The 18,282-nt window shown below is 49.8% G+C and overlaps 1 protein-coding gene across 2 annotated transcripts in view; it reads right to left on the minus strand.

The window, feature by feature from the left end:
* atp8a1 (ATPase phospholipid transporting 8A1) overlaps nucleotides 1–18,282 on the minus strand; it is a 102,705-nt gene that overhangs the window by 18,790 nt on the left and 65,633 nt on the right. For both annotated transcript variants that reach the window (XM_084469966.1, XM_084469965.1), the window contains 5 exons: nucleotides 17,664–17,836; nucleotides 14,857–15,040; nucleotides 12,868–12,978; nucleotides 6,779–6,853; nucleotides 5,072–5,194 (listed from right to left, as the gene is read on the minus strand). In XM_084469966.1, the coding sequence (XP_084326092.1) occupies nucleotides 5,072–5,194; nucleotides 6,779–6,853; nucleotides 12,868–12,978; nucleotides 14,857–15,040; nucleotides 17,664–17,836 (666 nt within the window). The remainder of the gene's footprint in view (nucleotides 1–5,071; nucleotides 5,195–6,778; nucleotides 6,854–12,867; nucleotides 12,979–14,856; nucleotides 15,041–17,663; nucleotides 17,837–18,282) is intronic.

Consider the following 18,282-nt stretch of genomic DNA (forward strand, 5'->3'; position numbering starts at 1 on the left):
CCCCCCTTCCCTCCCTCCCTCCCTCCCTCCCTCCCTCCCACTGGGAACCCATCGGTCAAGGAGTAGCCACCAGCACCCACAAGTCCGCCATTTCTGTGGTTTAAACGTGTGGTAAATGAGCTCTCATAAGTAGAATCAAACCTAGCCCCCCCCCCCCCCCCCCCCCTGCTCCACATAAGCCCCTCGGCCTGCGCCCGACACTGGGAATGTAACGTCACCCCTCCCACCCCAGTGAGCCCACACCAACTCCAATAATGAATGAATGCTAATGGCATCGATAAATGTTCATAATAATTTGTCACAGGGAGACCCCCCCCCCCCCCAACAACCCTCCTCTTCCTCATCCTCCCCCTCCTCCCCTCCCCCCCTTTCCCCTTTTCCTCACCCACCCGGCAACCGGCTTCTTTCACTGCCATCCCAGCGGGTTGCTAAGGACCCCCTCGGCAGAGTGAATAGCCCCGCTCTGTCCTCTAAAGATCTGGACTTTTGTTCTGCGGCTAATTGCCCCAAAGAGGTGGACTGAAAGCCTGTACTTTATGTCGGTCCAAATATTTCCAAACCCCTCTCCCGCCCCAGTCCACTAAGCCCGGAACGTTTAAAACAGGAAGAAGAGGGAGAGGAAGAGGATGGAGAGAGGAAGAGGAGATGCCAAACACGGGAAAGGGAGAGAGTTCGGGGGGGCGAGAGGAGAGAGTTAAATGCAAACACAACACAAAGAGGGGAAACACAACAGAAAGTATACAACACATGTTGGAAATACATGTAGGGAAACGCTGCATGCAGCCATTGGGCAGATGAGCGGTGTTAGTTAATTGTGAATTACACCCTTCCGACCGTAATTCATCCGTTGAAATTAAACATGGCTGTGCTCCACCGCCCACCTGGCCCAGATTCTTGGCAGACTTTGACGTCCTCCTAGCCAACATCCCTGAAGAAGGCCCTTTGCTGGTCTTCCTCTATGCTTCATACATCCAGACAGAGAAACCAACATCTCAGCTGTTTTTTTTACCATCTTCTTCCTTCTCTCACTCTTCCAACCGCCAGTAACCAACTGCTCCTTCTGTTAATAATAATTAATTGAATTTATATAGCGCTTTTCTAGACACTCAAGACACCCAAAGCGCTTTTACAGTGAAGGGGGGACCTCACTAACCACCACCAAGGTTCACCAGGACCTGCTCCACCACCGACCTGTCTCCATCTCATCTTCTCGTCTCTGCGGGCGGATCTTCTTCTCACGCTCTCCTCTTCCTCACACTACTAAACCTCCCTCTTCTTCACGTACCGTCCCTATCTGTGGCCCCCTTTGCTCCCCGGGTCCCCTCCTCTCTCGCCTCATCCTTCCCATCAGCTCTCCTCTCTCTACCCGACTCCATCTCACTCGTTCCACCCCAACCTCTGCCACTGGTCACTCTTCTCAAGTCTCCTGCCCTGGAGTCTGTCCCACGTATAGGCAGGCTCACACGACCCCTCCAGCTCTGCGGTTGTCACCCTATGCCTGAAAGGGCGTTTTCATTTCTGCCATTTTGCCTACCATTTCCTCGTCTTTTTCTGCCTCCACATCTGCAGCTAAAAGCTTTCTTTCATTCAATCTGAAATTGAATCTTCCTCCTTCAATCCAAAGAAAATCTGTCTTGTTAACTACTTTGTAATAAAGATTAATGACACGACCTGTCCTATATCCCCCCCCCCCTTCCTCATCTCAGACTCCAACTTCCTCTTCATTACTCTCTCCCGGTGCCGACAGACATTTTGCATTGCAAAATGTCTTGTCGTCTAGACTAGTGCAAAACTCCCTTCTGGCCGGTCCGCCTGCATGTGCTTTTAGTCTTTTTCGACGCTTACTCAGAATGCACCAGCCCGGCTGGTCTTCCCCCACACCGCACCACTCCTCCGCACCCTGCACCGTTTACCGGTGGCCCGCTTGGGTTTGATTCATGACTCGAGTCTCCGGCCCTTCCGACATCCAGGACACGGTCCGCCAATACACCCCAGCCGGTCCACTACGACCGTCACACAAGGAGATCTTTTTGTTTGTAGCGCTGGCTCAACACTGGTGGAATGATCTCCCCACTGCCATTAGGAAGGCTGGTACTACACGTCTTCTGTAGTCGACTGAAAGCGAGTCTGTTCAGACTGCATCGTGGCCCAGGAAAAATAATTTATAACTAATGGCTTGTCTCTAAAATGAAGCACTTGAAGCAGTTGAAGCAGAACTCGCATGATTCAATCACATTTTGGGTTGCGTCTGTATGGGTGAATGCACTCATTGTCAGTCAGCTTTGGACAAAAGCATCGGCTAAATAAATGTAATGTGATGTAAATAATGTGAAACAGAGAGAGAGGGAGAGCGGGGGGGGGGGGGCAAGTGAGGACCAAATACACGGGCCTCCACTGTTTAGGGGAAGCGGTAATTAAGAGGGGCCACATGAAGCGAAGGGGACGGCGGGGCACTGTGGTGACTTGGAACATGTAGTGCGAGGAACGTGTAATTAAAAGGGAAAAGGGCTGGGGGTGTGGGAGGTGGGGTGGGGGGATGGGGGGATGGGGGTGTGGCCGGTGGGGTGGGGGGCGTGGCCGCGGCAGCAACAGCAACAGCAACAGCGGTGGCGGCGGCCACACCTTTAACTCTTAACACCCTCAGTCACTCCCCTCCTCTCACTTTGACACAAACAGATCCCATTCACAAAGACAGTAGATGTTGTCTACACAAGAGCTGGTCATTGAACAGAAAAAAAGGAAAAGAAAAGAGAAAAAGCTTTCAGGGGCCAAATTCCTGATTTTCTCGCCTCACCTCAGGCCAGCTGCAAGGGGAAAATATCAGCGGGGAAAGGAGCAGGAGAAGCCAGCAATAACAACCTGCCCACCAGACCTCATCAAGTCATGGCTCTTCATGGGGATGTGAGGTCCAAACTAAATGGTGGCTCATTGCATGTAACTACCAAACGCAACCAAGCAACCGTAATTTTTTCCTTTTTTTTTATGATTGGAAAAATATATTTCACTAGTATCTGTAATCAATGATTGGCAGGGTAGATACATCAATCCGTAGTGTATTAAACCTTTGTAAGCAGATTCCTTCCTAGCTTTCTTTTCACAGAATCAAAGCTTATTTGAGTGTGTGCAATGCAGATTCCCATCAGGGAAACCAATGTCATATCAAGCACTCTGTCTTCATAACTCAATTAAAACTCCTTTTGTGGCGTTACACGTGCATAAATCAAATCAAATTGAATGCATGCTAATTTCTGCCTCTACGCCGAAACGCAAAAGGAGAACTGTTCTTTGACTTTGAGTCATAGCATAAAGTAGCTCTCCTACAATTGCTTAGCTGGACCAATGTCCCCCTGCTAATCCCTGAGGAGTAAATGAACGCCATGGAAGACGAGCCCTTATCCCAGGCCCAAACCTAAACAAGTAGAAAAAAACAGACATGGCTTAGATGTCATTCTGATCCAGAGAGCGACCAAGCTGCTTACACATGTAACGTCCCTGTCTCGTGTCCGGGGGAGACCCGGTCTGAACACTGACTGAATGGACACACGAGCGGGGCAGCAGGCCGGCCACAGCAGGCCGGCAACAGCGGCCAGGCCCGACCCTGCATCCGGCCGTGTCAGTTCCACATGGGGAAAGTCTTTCTCCCGGAACACGGCCAGCGCCTGCTTAAACAAATTGCATAATTTCCCGCAACGAATGCCATCACACCATGACAGCACACACTCCCTCACCGCTATTCTCTCTCTCTGGACAAAAAAAAAGCACACAACTCATCTCCCGCCGCAGCCCGACCCCCAGTGGACCCCTCCCATGGCCCCCTGTGACCCCCATGGCCAATGGGCCTTTAATCCGTCTCCATGCCCGGCTAACCAGGTCATCACGCCTGTGAAGGGGGGGGGGGGGGGGCATTCAGACGGCGTGGAGAAAGGGGGAAGACGTCTTTATTATCAGCAGGAGGGACGAGGTGGCGGCTGGTAATGGAGCGGCGCTTGGGGTCCCAGACCAGATCAGACCAGACCCCGGGGGCCACGGCTATCAGGACCCCCTCCCTGAGAACCGCCGGCGTGACGCCACAACATTGACGCATGGGCTCAGACGTTGGGACAAGATAGCCCAGCCCGCACCCCCCCCACTCACACACACACACACACACACACGCGCATGCACACAAACACACACACATGCATTCATAAACAGGCACACACACACACACACACACACACACACACACACACACACACACACACACACACACACACACACACACACACACACACACACACACACACACACACACACACAAAAATGAATGCATGCATGCATACACACGCACACACACACACGCACACACAGCCCTAAGGCGGGAGTGGTTTTAGCAGTGAACATTTTTTTTGTTGTTTTCATTGTTGGGTTCTATTATGACAAGAAGTTGGGGAGTATTGTGCTTGTGGGGATGTTTTGTGTGCTTTTGCTTGGGGGTTTGGACAAATTAACAGATATTTCCGTATGCAGTGACAGACGTTTCAAGAGTTATTAGTCTGACACAAGGGTTGAAAGGAGAGGGGGGAGACGAGGGGGTTCGACTGCCAGAGAGACTTCAGACAGACTCCAATAACCGACCGCTAAAAACACTAAACTAGTAAGAAGTTAACCAAAAGTTCACCCATTTTAAAAATCAGTTTCCAACATTATTATAGCACTAAACCCTGCATGGACAATGTCAAATGAGCCTGGTCAGATAGCTGCTTGACACTGATGTGGTCAACAGGACTGGGATTCGTCTCTGTCACCGTGGATATGAGGTTCAGTGGAGACTCACCCAACAGACCAGACTACCAGATCCATATTAACTAAATGTCTAAAAGTCAGCGGCGGTCCAGAGGATAATATAGCACCCATTAAGCAAACATAAAAAAAGTTAATCTAAGTCATTTGCAAAGAAATATGACAAACCACTAAAGAAGATACTAGACATATAATGAAAACGGTTTAGAAAAATAATCACAGGTACAAAAAGACGACAAAAAAAACAATAAAACAAACACTTAGACGACAACACAGAGACGGGATTTACCTTGGTGTTGAAGCCCATTGCATTCTGGGAGGTCTTGTAGAGTTCCGGGTACTTCAGCATGTTCTCTTTCCTGCAGGAACGCTCGAATATGCCCAGAGTGAGAGGAGGTAGAGCCGTGAAGATCTGAATAAGAGGGTGAAGACACGCAGAGAGAGGCGTCGCATTCAGCACACGCTTGGCTTTCAAGTTTAATGTTTTAAATACAATTCCAAAACAGTAGAAAACTAAAGTACGAAAATCAAATACATTCATACGTTTAAAGAAAAGCATAAACATTTCAAGTTGGACAAGATAGGTGAAACTCGGTTACTGGCGGTTAAACGACTCCTTGTTAATTCCCTCCCCGACTCTCCTCCCCTGTATTGTGTCGGCGACAAACGGCAGACTTTATCTTTGTTTTCCACTACTGGCCAGGCCTCTCGGGCTGTTCATATGCAAAGGGCCGGCGGTCCCCAACATCTGCGCCGCTGCCCACTAGAGAGCAGGTATTTAAGCCCTGTGTCATTTCTAAGCCCCTGCTGCAATGTTGTCCTGCCTGGCAGGTGGTGACAGAGAAGGGATGTTATTGTGTTCCTGTGGCCGGGTGGGTGGGTGGGTGGGTGGGTGGGAGGGGGATGGGGTATCGGTGGGTCAGTGGGTGTGGGTTCCCCGTGGGTCCATCTGTGGATCTGGGGCCTCCGGGGCCCCCAGCAGTCTGCAGACTGTCGGGGCCACGGGACATGCTTCACTGGGCTCTTTTTTTTCTCATTCAAGGCCTGGGCCAGGAGGATCTCTATTGAGGAGGTGGAGTGTGTGTGTGTGTGTGTGTGTGTGTGTGTGTGTGTGTGTGTGTGTGTGTCTCCAGCTCACTGCCCCCGACAGACTCCCACTGAGCCAGTGGAATTCCTCTACTGTTCAGATGAAGTAAAGAGCATGGCACGCCACTGCACCCCCCCCCCCCCCCCCGGCAACTCCTTCACCTCCACCCCCATCACAGAGTGTTGATGTTTTAAGATGGTGGTTTATTAAGGAGTTAGCGTAAGAGCTAAAGCTGTGTAAATTCCCGCCGCTTCCTGCAAAGTCTGTGGCCCGTTGCCATTAATCAATGCCACTTGCCGAGCGGCGAGTCGTGTGTGGGCACTTGTCTCCTCGCACTTTTCTCATTCAGTGTGTGTTTATTGAATGCCGTGTATTTAATAGACAGTTTAAAGTTACATTTCAACACCCGGTGAGCTAAACAGTGTGGTATTGGAAAAGAACAAAAAAAAAAATGCAGATGCAGATTTTTGTCCTCTATTGAATGGATTTGACAGATGGTGAAATATGAGTTCATTTAAAAAGAGGCCTGCTACGGTGCCCTGAGAGACTCGCAGATACTACAAGCCGCTCATGTTCCAAGCTGCCTCTGACCTATCCTCCTTTTCCCTCATTCACAAATGGCCGCCATGGCCGCCGCGGCCGAGCGTGCTCACTGGGACGAGCAGTGCTGTTGTTCTTTCAAATTCAGCGCATAGCTCGGCCCTGCCAAGGGAATCGCGGGCTGACAAGGGGCCGTTAATATATTTCATGGTTTTCAGGATGCCGATGACATGATCATGCTGTAAAGTTCAGGGTGTAGCGGCACACACAGAGTGCGTGCCCGGGAGAGTTTGGGGGGGGCGGGCGTGGGGATGTGGTGGGCTCTTTAACGTTAATGGAGGGACGAGAGTAAATCACAGGAACACTCACCACGTTGTACAGGCCGATGCACCAACGCTCGAAGAGGATCTGTCCCGAGAAGCCGTTGACGAACGCAAACCAGATCTAAAGACATGGGGAGAGAAAGAAGCACAATAGTGTGAGAGCACTTAACTAAGGAGTGAAAAGTAATGGCACACCAATGCATGTAGACATACGTGGGTATATGTATATACGAACGTGTGGTACAATGTACTGTTTAAAATTAAAACTGTCAAAATATTATTTTATTTGGATTTTATCCGGTAGATTTTGAAAGAAAGTGCTACGTGGCAATTTTACATTTCGTAAAATGTGAAACACCTTTTGAACTTGGGTGAGTCTGTGAGTATGTCATGAAGGATGATTCAGATTAGGATCCCTAATTAAACACGTTAGTATCAGAGACCAACTGACTCAAGAAACAGCCCATGGCCGCTTAAACGCAATACCGTTCCAAACAGGAGTCTCACACAGGAAATGTACATTCAGAAAGAATGGAGAATATTCTCCATCTACGAGTATGCGCTTCTTCATGCATCAAACCCTGACCCAATTCCACCAAATAATTAAATAAACAACCAAAAACACGTTGTTTGAAGTTGTGACCTATGCCCAACACGTCATTAGTCTGAGCGAGAAACTGGTTTCTCTTCTTTTTTTTTCCGTCAACTTGGCAGCGATAAAAGGGAGGGAGGGAGCGGATAGTGAGAGGGAATCAGAAACGCTATGCGTCCAGGGAGCAGGGAGAGCCAAGACCTTTGAGATATTAATACCACAGTGTAAATCGTCTGCTGGATTCATAGCGGGATTACGTTGGGGACATACATCAGGCCAGGCGGTTCCTCTACGTGATCCACCTCGAGACATGGGGGTGACAGGCCAGGTTAGTTATGGGGCCCGAAATCAGGGGTTTGGGGACCAGGGTGGATGAATGAGAACAGTTATACTGCACAGGGAACGAGAGAGAGGGGAGAGTGGTAACACAAACCACATGTTGGGCGGAGATGGGCTCTATCAGTTCACGTCTTGATTATCCATGCTTATCTTAACAAAGAACACCGTTGCTTCTTTCTACGGATGAAACAGAAAGCTGACCGTGTCCATGATGTTAACATTCGGGAAGACCAGGGAATGTGCCTTTGATTTTGAGTTATACCGGTGGAACATTAATCCATCCCAGGAAGAATACATCGACCGGTGGAAACACTGTTTCCGCGTTCAGACACGGCCTTACTCACACCAGGGAAGAAAGATGTGACACCGGTCGTCATTGAGCAGCCGTCGCTGTCATCGCGAAGGCATGACACGTCGACAAATTTGCCGCTTTGGACAAAAGCCCGGAGCGGCATCAATCCCGGCGCTGCGCCTCTATGAATGACCAGTGAATGCCCGCCACCAGTCCATCCCAATCAATCCTCAAATCGTGTGAAAGTGTTCCCCCCCCGAAAATAGATGTCTGCCCTCCCCCCAAACCTCAACTTTATTCCCCTTAACAGAGGCAAACAGGGGGTGCAAAGACGAGGCCTACGATTGTCTGTGTCCCCCCCCCGTGACAACACCCACTCATACCAGTTCCCGCCCATCCTCCATCAGGGGCACTCTACCATGATGACAGGGGGGGGGGGGGGGGGGGGGGGTGGACGGCTTCGGATGCCTCAAGACAAGCGTCACACACAAACCACCTTCAGTCTGTCCGATTATTACCCAGAAAGCACGGCGACGAGGCCCAGAGGGAGGAGAAGATGGAGGCTGCCATGGTTGAGTGCCACATTCGAGAGGCGGTTGCTAGGTGTTCTGTGGGGGGGGGGGGGGGCCAAGACGAAGGCCCGTGTCACGCGCCAGGTTGAACGTAGCAGCGGCGTTGGCCCCAAGCGCGGAGCTCCTCCGACGAGGGGTTTTTGGCGGCTGGGTCAAAACCCTGAATGAATTACCGCAGCGCTCAATGAGGAATTCTGGGGCAAATATATTGTTGTGCTAAGTCAAAGAAGACGGGCCATTCACAGCGCGGCCGTAACTGCCCCTGCACTGGTGAGTGTCTTGGCCCGGGTCCTCGGGGTCCCCCCCCTCTCTCTTTCTGCCTCGCTCCCGTCTCTTGTGGGACCAGATGCATTGATTTGCTCATTAGGGGAAGGACCAGGCAGGGCCCTTTCTTCCCCTTTTCTTCTCCTCATTGAGCGCCACTCAGTGGAGGGGTGTAGCCGGCCTCTCTCCCCCACTGCACATTCTGAAAACCAGAGTGGAGCGATGGGGCGCAGCAAAGAGAGAGAGAGGGAGAGAGAAAAGGGGGCCGGGGGCACTGGCTGTGGGGCTGGGGAGGGGGGGGGTTAAAGCCGATAAGACGAGCGCCCTCTGCATATTCATCAGCAAATCAAAAATCAATGATTCCTGAGGCTGCGCCACAGCTCTGTGGGGGAGGGGGGCGGGGGGGCGGGGGGGGGGGGGGGGACCATGAGCCCTTGATACTCTTAAGGTCTTTTAACTCTCATGGCGTAGCGTTGTGGCCTTTCTGGAATGGATCATGAAAGTCACAGACAAAAAGGCCGCTAATAAGGACGGGCCGTCAAAAAAAAAGGGGGGCAAAAGAAGGTCCATAAATATGCTGGAGATGTGTGAAGGTGAAAAGCGCTAAGTCGCGCTACAATGCCAGTCACCGGCCTTTGTGGGGTTTTGTTTTTCTCCCCCTTGGACGGCGCACTAGCAGTCAGCGTGCGTGGCTCCTCAATGGCCGCCCTTCACCGACCACACTGGGCCCCCGACTCAATGAGCTTTCATGTAATTACCTCATAAATGCCACTTGTCTCTCGGATCCCTTAGCGGCCAGCAGGGCAATGTGTCAATCAAACATAAGCCAGGCAAGCGCTGTCGCTCATTTGAATCGTGTCGCCAAGGCAACTTATTTTTTGAAGGTCTTTGAAGGTCCTTGCAAAATAGTCTGGAGGCTGAAGTCCCGTTTCGTTGGGGTTCCAAGAAACGGCGACCACAAGAACGGCGGTTATGAACGGACGATAAAACACTCTGTTTAGTCAGCTTGTGTTGGAATAGTTGCGTCGATGTGACTTGCGGTGTTAACGAGATAGATAAGTCATCACCCATGCAAGGACGTTTACATTTGTTCAGACTGTGTCTCCAAAGTATTCCCTCTGTAACACGGTCTTCAAAAACAACTCAAACTCCATTCACATGCGGCCCGCCCAAACAATAACACAACTTTAATGGCACCACCTGTCAGTCAATCACCCAGGCCGAGTGACAGCCCTACTTCCTGACTCACAATTAACCCTCCATCCAAAGTCCCAGCAAAACACCAATTACAAGCCAGCTGCAATGATGAGAGCCTGGGCCAGACTTGCACTGCATACAAATTCATCACAATGGCTACAGAATCCTTCGCCCCCCCCCCCCCCCCCCCCCCCTCTCTATTTGTCTCTATAAAAGAACTTTAAAGAGGGAGAGGTAGAGAGGGATTAAGTATAGAATAAACCAGTCATGGAATTTAGATTGTATCACCCTCTGTAACAGACAATAGCGCTCGCCAAGAGGAAAAAAAAAAAGGAGGAAAAAAATCCCTGGAAAAATTCCATGATTCTTTGTTTTGCCAAGTACTCTGGAGTCAACACGGAAAACATGCAACCACAAAAGTAAACCTATTAGTGTAACAAATGTAGCTTTTACCGATACCCTGGGGTTGCTCCTGTGTCGGTTGTCAATGCCTTACAAAATGGGGGCGTTTGATATATCGAAGCAGCGAAAGGGGAATAAATCCCCTATTATTTACTGGAATCCCCTGAAGCAGAATTGCACAGGCAAAGAGGTGGCTGGGAAGGAGAAGGAGGAGGAGGTGGACAGGGCATTCAGAGACTAACAAAAGGTGTGCTGGGAAGAGGCTCGTCTTACGGACAAAAAAGCCAAAGACGTACCAAACTAAATGCAGAACTTAATTTAAAGGTGCACTAGACTGAATATGTGGACCTGTTGAGAACCGCAATGAAAAAAAGGCAATGTACAGTTCAGAGGCTTTATACTGATTAGAATTTTTTTTGTGAATGATCTAGCGGCAGAGTGAACGGCAAATAAGTGAAAGAGAGGAAAGGTGCAGGGTTTTAATTTGATATTGGAAACTGGGCACACAAAGCGTGCACCATGCTAAGCCTTCTGATAAACGTATTGAATTGCCCTGCATCAGCCCTCCGAGGGGTAATCCTGCTCTTCGTCCGGTTATGAGACAAAGCGGGCAGCTTAACTGAAATCTATTCGCTTTGCTTGTGCCCATTATATACAAATGAATGAAAATCAATAAAAGGATGAAACTAAACATCGATATTCACATAAAACAGATTTTTTTTTGAAAATGTCAACAAAGTAATCCTATACATTTAAAATGATCAATAACATAAAAGTCTGACAGAAGGTTTTGTTGACGCTCTGTTTTCCCTAGCCTGCCCGACAACAACCACAGAAGAGCCTGGTTGTGTAACTCAACCGAGACCCGTGGGGATCCAATGTCCTCCTTCAGAGCATCCCCAGATTCTCTCCGCTCCATAAACTGTTATGGAGATGGCCCACGGGTTCAGAGGTCAAATAGCATGAAAAAATAAAAATAATTTTAAAAGGGGTTCATATTTCGACGAAGCGGGTACGCGGCAGCAACAGTAGCCGCTCAGAAGCCCCCCCTCTCTCGGTCTCATCAAAGACACATGGGAGTCTGGTCTGATGAAGAGTGACATTCTCCTAACAGGGTCACCGCTCGTCTCCCGGGGGCCCCGGCACGGCTGGCCTCTCCGGGGCCCCAGGCCCGGCTGGCCTCTCCGGGGCCCCCCGGCCTTCTGGCCTCTCCGGGGGCCCCCGGCCCGGCTGGCTTCTGGAGCGTGCTCCTGCTCCCGCAGACTACCTGCTGCCGTCCCCTGATGTCTCACTCCAGAGCCGAGCGTCACTGCTCAGGGGTGTCAATGTATCAGGGGTGTCATTGTCAATGTATCAGGGGCGTTCTGTAAGGGTATTAGTGTTATTAAGATGTTGTTTTCCGCGGAGAATAGAGGCAGCTTATGAAATTGCCCGCCCCCCCAGGGAGTAGTACATTCCACCGTCTACATTACAGGGCAGAAATCTGAGCGTGAGGATCGGGGATCGTACAAGAGAACATTTCCACCTGTTGGAGGGCATCAGAGAGGAGAACTGAGAGGGGCCGCCGCGTGGATTCAACAGCTTTGAGTCACTGTGCACAACGGGTAATCATCATTGATTGTATGAGCAACATGCATTCAATGCAAATATTCAATTTGAATCAATACAGTATGAATTATACGCAAACATTGGAGTCTGCATAGACGCTACATAAATGTAACTGGATCCGTCACTATTCACGAAACTATTTGCTATTAGAAGTATGATGGAAAACGCATTAAGCCGCCTCCCTGCTACGAGGAAGGTATGTTTCCAGCGGTGATTCTGGACTCTCTACAGACAAGTGCATAGCTCGTAGATCAAAACAGCACAGCACCCATCACGATGGAGATTAAGATAAAGCCCTTAACATGTCTAGGGACTCTTGCCTATACCTTTGAACTGCTATCAGTGCTGGCTCTGCTTTCTGTCAAGTGGCTTCACACACACGTCACGAGCCGAAAACCCCAGCAGTGGGAGAAACAGTTCCCACAATCCATCCTGGCACAGGCTAGAGAGCGTTCTTGTACCAGCCGCCGCCCGTTTTTCGTTTCTCCACAAGGTAAACAAGTAAAAAAGGAATCGCTTTCATCAGTTTGGCAATCTTTTTGGGCCGTTGGTGCCAGCAGACTGTACTATGAAAGTGTTCCAATTCCTGTGTCTTTACTCTTAAAGGCTTGAATTGCCTTCACACATACTCACACAGCAACAGATTTCCAGGTATATTTCCAACACAGAGTGGGTGTGTGTGTGAGTGCTTACCATCCATTTTGAGTTTTTTAGGGGATAGACACAGAAAGCGGTCATGATCAGTGACCAGAAAAACAGCAAGCAGGGATAATAATAATGTCAATAATAATAATGTCAAGGAGACACATGGCGATATGTGAGAGTCTGGCGCTGCAGCATCAGGACTAAACGAAAAGCCTGAGACCTACCTCGATGATGTAGAGGACAATGTTCTTATAGAAGCAGTACAGGATACACTTGGCAACGCGGTTGTAATTCCAGGCCCCGTGCACCAGCAGCAGATTCTTCAAGTATTTGAACTGTTTGGGAGGGAAGGAGCGAGAGGAGACACAAAGCCAAGATCAACGGAGAGCAGAACTCGGGCGTTCATTGCAGCTTTCTTAGGCCGGGAAGCCTACACTGTTAACAGGAACATTTGGATTAAGGAAACAGAAACAGTCCTTATTGCCGTTGGGGAGCTGAGGAGGGTAGACTCAGGGTGGACTACATTGACACATTCCAGGTGTTTTTGCTCACAGTTTGACCCTATTGGGGCTGGCGCTGTCTTGGGTTGCTGCAGAGGGGAGAGAGTGAGCGGGGGGGTGCGGATCCTACACTGAGAACGGCAGTTTAATGGCTTAATAAGCACATTGTGGAGGCTGAGGAGTCCACTTCCTATTCCAGCATTATCTCCGTGGACGATAGCCGTGATTACACATTGAAACAAGACTCTCCAAATCCACTGTTTTGTAAGCGTTGCCGATAAGATTCAGCAGCTAAAAACGCGCAAACATTGAGATCTCAATTAGACCAGTGACTCCCCCTAAAGTAGGGGGAAGGAGGAATCCTCTCCTACGGACCCCAGCATCGTAACGCTCTCTCTCTGTATATGTCTACAGAGCAGATCTGAGCCCCTGCGGTATCCCTGAGCTGAGTGGTCGGCCTCCTGTTTGCCTGACCCTGGCTGCGTCGGATCAAACAGGCAGTTACCACAGAGTGGACCTGATGACAGACGGACAGCAGAGGCGCCTCAGCCCAGAGCCCTCCTCGCCGGCACTCCTCTCCGCTCCACTAGATACCAGGGAGAGGGAGAGCGGAGAAGGGGACACTGTGTCTAACCAGGCCTCTTTAAAATTATTTCACAAACTTTGATTTTAAAAAAACACCTCCCACTCCTGAAAAACAGGTTGGGAAATAAACTAATGTAAGCGGGGAGGATTGGTAATCTAATGTCACGGTGTGCAGATATTGTCAATAAACGTAATCCGCAATGGAATTCGGAAGACTTCGGAATTACTTGCAAGGATCGCTAATGCTATTTGGCGGGCGACTTATTCCTAATGCACCCCTGTGCCAATAACGGCCAAACCACACCGGTCTGAAGCGGTAATTTAATCAGACGCAGGGACTAAATGGATTACTTCAGGCCGCATTTTTTTTTGCGAAAGATATGCATTCTGCATGTCATGTGGATAGAAAGGGGCACTTAAAGACAAACCCAAGTCCCTCTGTGAGTAACTGAATGCTGAGGCACAAAGAATTGACTGTGCCTTGCCATTTCCCCCCCCCCCCCCACCCCACCCCACCCCAATCTAGGCCTGTGGCTACAGAGTTGCCGCAAACACGAATTACAGAACAGCGGGGCAGTGAATAACCAGGATACAGGAGAGCCAGTAGCTTTTGTTGCCGACATATCTCTTGCTTGTTTATGCAGTTTCGTGTATCAAGGCTGAGTTTCAGGTATATTGGTTACTGCGTTGTGTGGGTTGGTTTACATAGCGTTTAGCGAAAGGCTCCGTTACTGGGGAGAATGTGTAGCAGTGAATGTTGAGTTGCATGTCACAGCACAGGCGTCTTTGAGACGCTGCTAGTGGTCTGGTCAACGTGGCGTTTATCATTAGCATAAATGGAATTAGAAACGATGCTTTGATTGAGTTACACTTTGGCCGAGTGACTTACAATGGACAATATTTATGCAACGGTTATTTTGGGATTCCGCAACATATTATGTGCTTTTTTTCCTAATTTTACATCAATGACATTTCTCTGTTACACTCCAACTCCCAAGTCCAGTAGGCCATCTACAAGACTAGGTTGACAATGAAAGGCCCGCCATAACAACATAAACAACAACAACAACGGTAACGTTAAAGAGTACGGGGTCACTGGCAGAGCGAGGGCCCCACAGGTGGTCCCACCTGGGCGATGGAGTAGTCGGAGGAGTTGGCCGCCTGCAGACCCTCGTTCCCCGAGATGCCCACACCCACGTGGGCCGTCTGGATCATGCCCACGTCGTTGGCGCCGTCGCCGATGGCCAGCGTGATCACCTTCACCTGCTTCTTCACCAGCTCCACCACCTCCGACTTCTGCAGCGGAGACACCCTGGAGAAAGGGGGGGGGGGGGGGTGAAGAAGCCACAGAGACGTTTCATCGCGGCGTGTTATGACTCTCCGAAGCGGGGGGGGAAAGCCATTTTGTTTACATTGGCAGGCAAAGGAAATATAAAAAGGAGTCGGAAAACCCAGAGTCCCCCTTTTTCAGTGCATGGTGTGAAGCTCATAAAAGGATGAGAAGCCACACATAGGACTAAGGGGCAACCGCAGGACGTTCTATAAACTGTTAAATATATACGCCGGGGCAAATCCCTTCAGGAGGCATTTCAATGTATTTTCTCGCACGGAATTTTCCAATTTTCCCAGTATTGAGCAATGTAATTGAGGTCTGTAGGAAAACACAAAAGTCATGCGGTCAGCGTTTCACAAACCCCGACGCGCTCGCTCTAACGTCCCTGACAAGCGCAGGGGGGTTTGAAGACTCGCAACGAGCCGAGCCAACAGACTTTATGTAACCGCTTTATGAAGCGCAGTTTGCACATGGCAAAAGAAAAGGCTAATGAAGTCGTTTAGCAGTGTTCATGGTTCAGTCCAAAAACACATGTCTTTCGAATAAACACAACGTCTTGCTCATATCATCATTTGTTTTGACAACGTTGCACGTGTCACATAAATCACACACCGCTCACTGGAACACGAAGTGAAACGACGTTTGAGTGCAGAGCATTCTCGAAAAACGCACGACGTGGTGAAAACGACGTGTAACGTTTCTTCAATCGCTGTACAAACATGACACCACCGACCAACTGAGGCTAAACGCTTGAGATGGACGAGCTCTTGCGGTGCAAAGCAGGCGCACGACGCGCGTAGAGTCCAGGATACTCACTCCAGCTTCACGCACGACCGTTTATCTGGTCTTCTGGAGGATGATTGCACACGACAGCCGTTTTGCTCTCCCCTCCGTCGGCCTCTCTCCCACTCCCCCGCGGACTGCGGCCTGACTTACGTAACCGGGCCCCGTCACGCAGGGGCCCCGCTATGAAGGGCCCCGCCGGGCACCGGCACGCAGGGCCCCGTCTCGATGGACCCCGCTACAAAGGGCCCCCACGGGGTCCGTCACCCGTGATGGATCTGACTCATCCCGTAAACTCCTCCTTTACGAGGCTGTGGGGGTCATGTTGACAGACAATCCCGAGGCCAGTACCCCCCCCCCCCCCCCCCCCCGACACGCACACACATGTGGACACACACACAAACACACACATCTGGAGGCATACACATGTGGACACACACACACACACACACACATCTGGACGTATACACATGTGGACACACACACACACACACACACACACACACACACATGTGGACAAACAGACACACATAAACATATGTGGACAAACAGACACACATACACATATGTAGACACACACACACACACACACACACACACACACACACACACACACACACACACACACACACACACACACACACACTTGGACAAACACACACGGGCACACATGTGGACAAACAGACGCACACACATACACACATGTGGAAACACACACACACACACGCACGTACAGATACACACACATCTCCCTCTACACATGCCGGAGGCACCACAGTGATGTACGGTACAGCCGGTCTCCGGAGATGACGTTGTAAACTGGGAAACCTCTCTAAAGTAAGCAAATTCCTGGTGAAGAGACAGGCGGTTTGTTTCTTGATGCTTTGACCAGCGGGCCCCCATTCACATATACCAGCCTTCCGTGTGTGCGTGTGTGTGTGCATGTGTGTCTTTCAGCCTGCCTGCCTGTGTGTATGTGGAGGAGGACGGAGGCGCTGTACATGCAACATTTACAGCGTTTAAAAGCCGCCGGGACGCCAGGCTGTGAGTCCCAGTCAGGCACCTGTAGGAGTGGTGTTGTTGTGAGAGCACGGGGGCCGGGGCCCCTGGCTGCATACCTGGTCACCGTCCCCTGAGCCCATAAGCACTTCCCTTCTATTTATTCCGCCCCCGGTACGTCAACAGTGTGGCCCTTCATCCCGTGTAGCTGGCTGGTCTCTAGTCAACCAGCACAGGTTAGCACTCATGAAATGACTCAAGCGCTCGTGAAGAAATACCCTCGTACCCACTTTGAGTGACTTTGTGAAAAGCCACGCAAGGCTTTATGTTGATCCGAGAAGCTCAGTGCCTCGGCAGAGAACCACCAGTAAAACTGTGACAATGTTCATTTGATCCGATTTTTTCCCAGCTCGGGTAAACTGCCTCGTGACCAGACTCCACCGTGTTACCTCCCAGCTATGTGCCAAGACGCAACAACGCACACTCTAAACAACGCCATGTTTTTGGGTTGAATAACTGCGCCTGTGTCAACACAACACATTGCCATTTAGAGTTTAGTCATTGGTTATCCGTTCAAAGTTAGTGTACTTAGATGCATGTCATTAATGAGCAGGCGGGCCTCCGGGGATCGAACCCAGTACCTTTCACCACACCATGTTCCTTTCCGTTCCCAATAAAAAAAAGTCAACAGTATTACGGTAATTGCCTGTGGTGAAAGAGTTAACGGCACTACACTAATGAACAGTGGTTAAAGAGTTAAGGAGACTATAATCAAGTAACAACCCAAGTTGAAGTGAAGTTAAAGGACTGCACTAGTTACCTGCAGCAGATGACGGCCTTGCAGGAGAGGGCCAGGTCCAGGAAGTGCTGGCGCGCCCCGAGCGTGAGGGCGTACTTCAGGGTGGTGCCGTCGATGATGAGGGCAAAGTCGTTCTCCTTGTACAGGGCGTTACCCAGCATCCCACAGTGGTAGCCCAGGGTCTCCCTGGTCGCCTGGGGGGGACAAGGCACACAGGGAAACACAGGTTTAATATCATGCTTCTTTTGAGTTTGATTAATGATGATTCTGTTTATGTCTTAATAGATAATGGATCAAGTTCAAACATGTATACTATACATGCGTATAGATTCAATATACTATACGTATAGATTCAATCTTGAATCTTGAATCTATATGTATAGTAATTGAAATATAGTAAACGTAGGTATGGTATGGTATGGTTGTGTGGTAAATATATGGTTTGCCCTGATTTGGTATGTGTGTATAAATTTATTTGTGTTAAATGTGTTAGGTACATTTCTGCAGCGTTCCCAAAGCGTCCCAGTATCCACGTTCACGAGGGGTTAATGTTAGTCAGATGTACTAGATATTCTAGCGATGCCTAATCATTTGAGATTATTTTTCCATTTCAGGCAATATGTTGCAAGCCATTTTCAGG

Source organism: Micromesistius poutassou (genome assembly GCF_964030765.1).
Source record: "Micromesistius poutassou genome assembly, chromosome: 6".
Taxonomy (NCBI): Eukaryota; Metazoa; Chordata; class Actinopteri; order Gadiformes; family Gadidae; genus Micromesistius; species Micromesistius poutassou.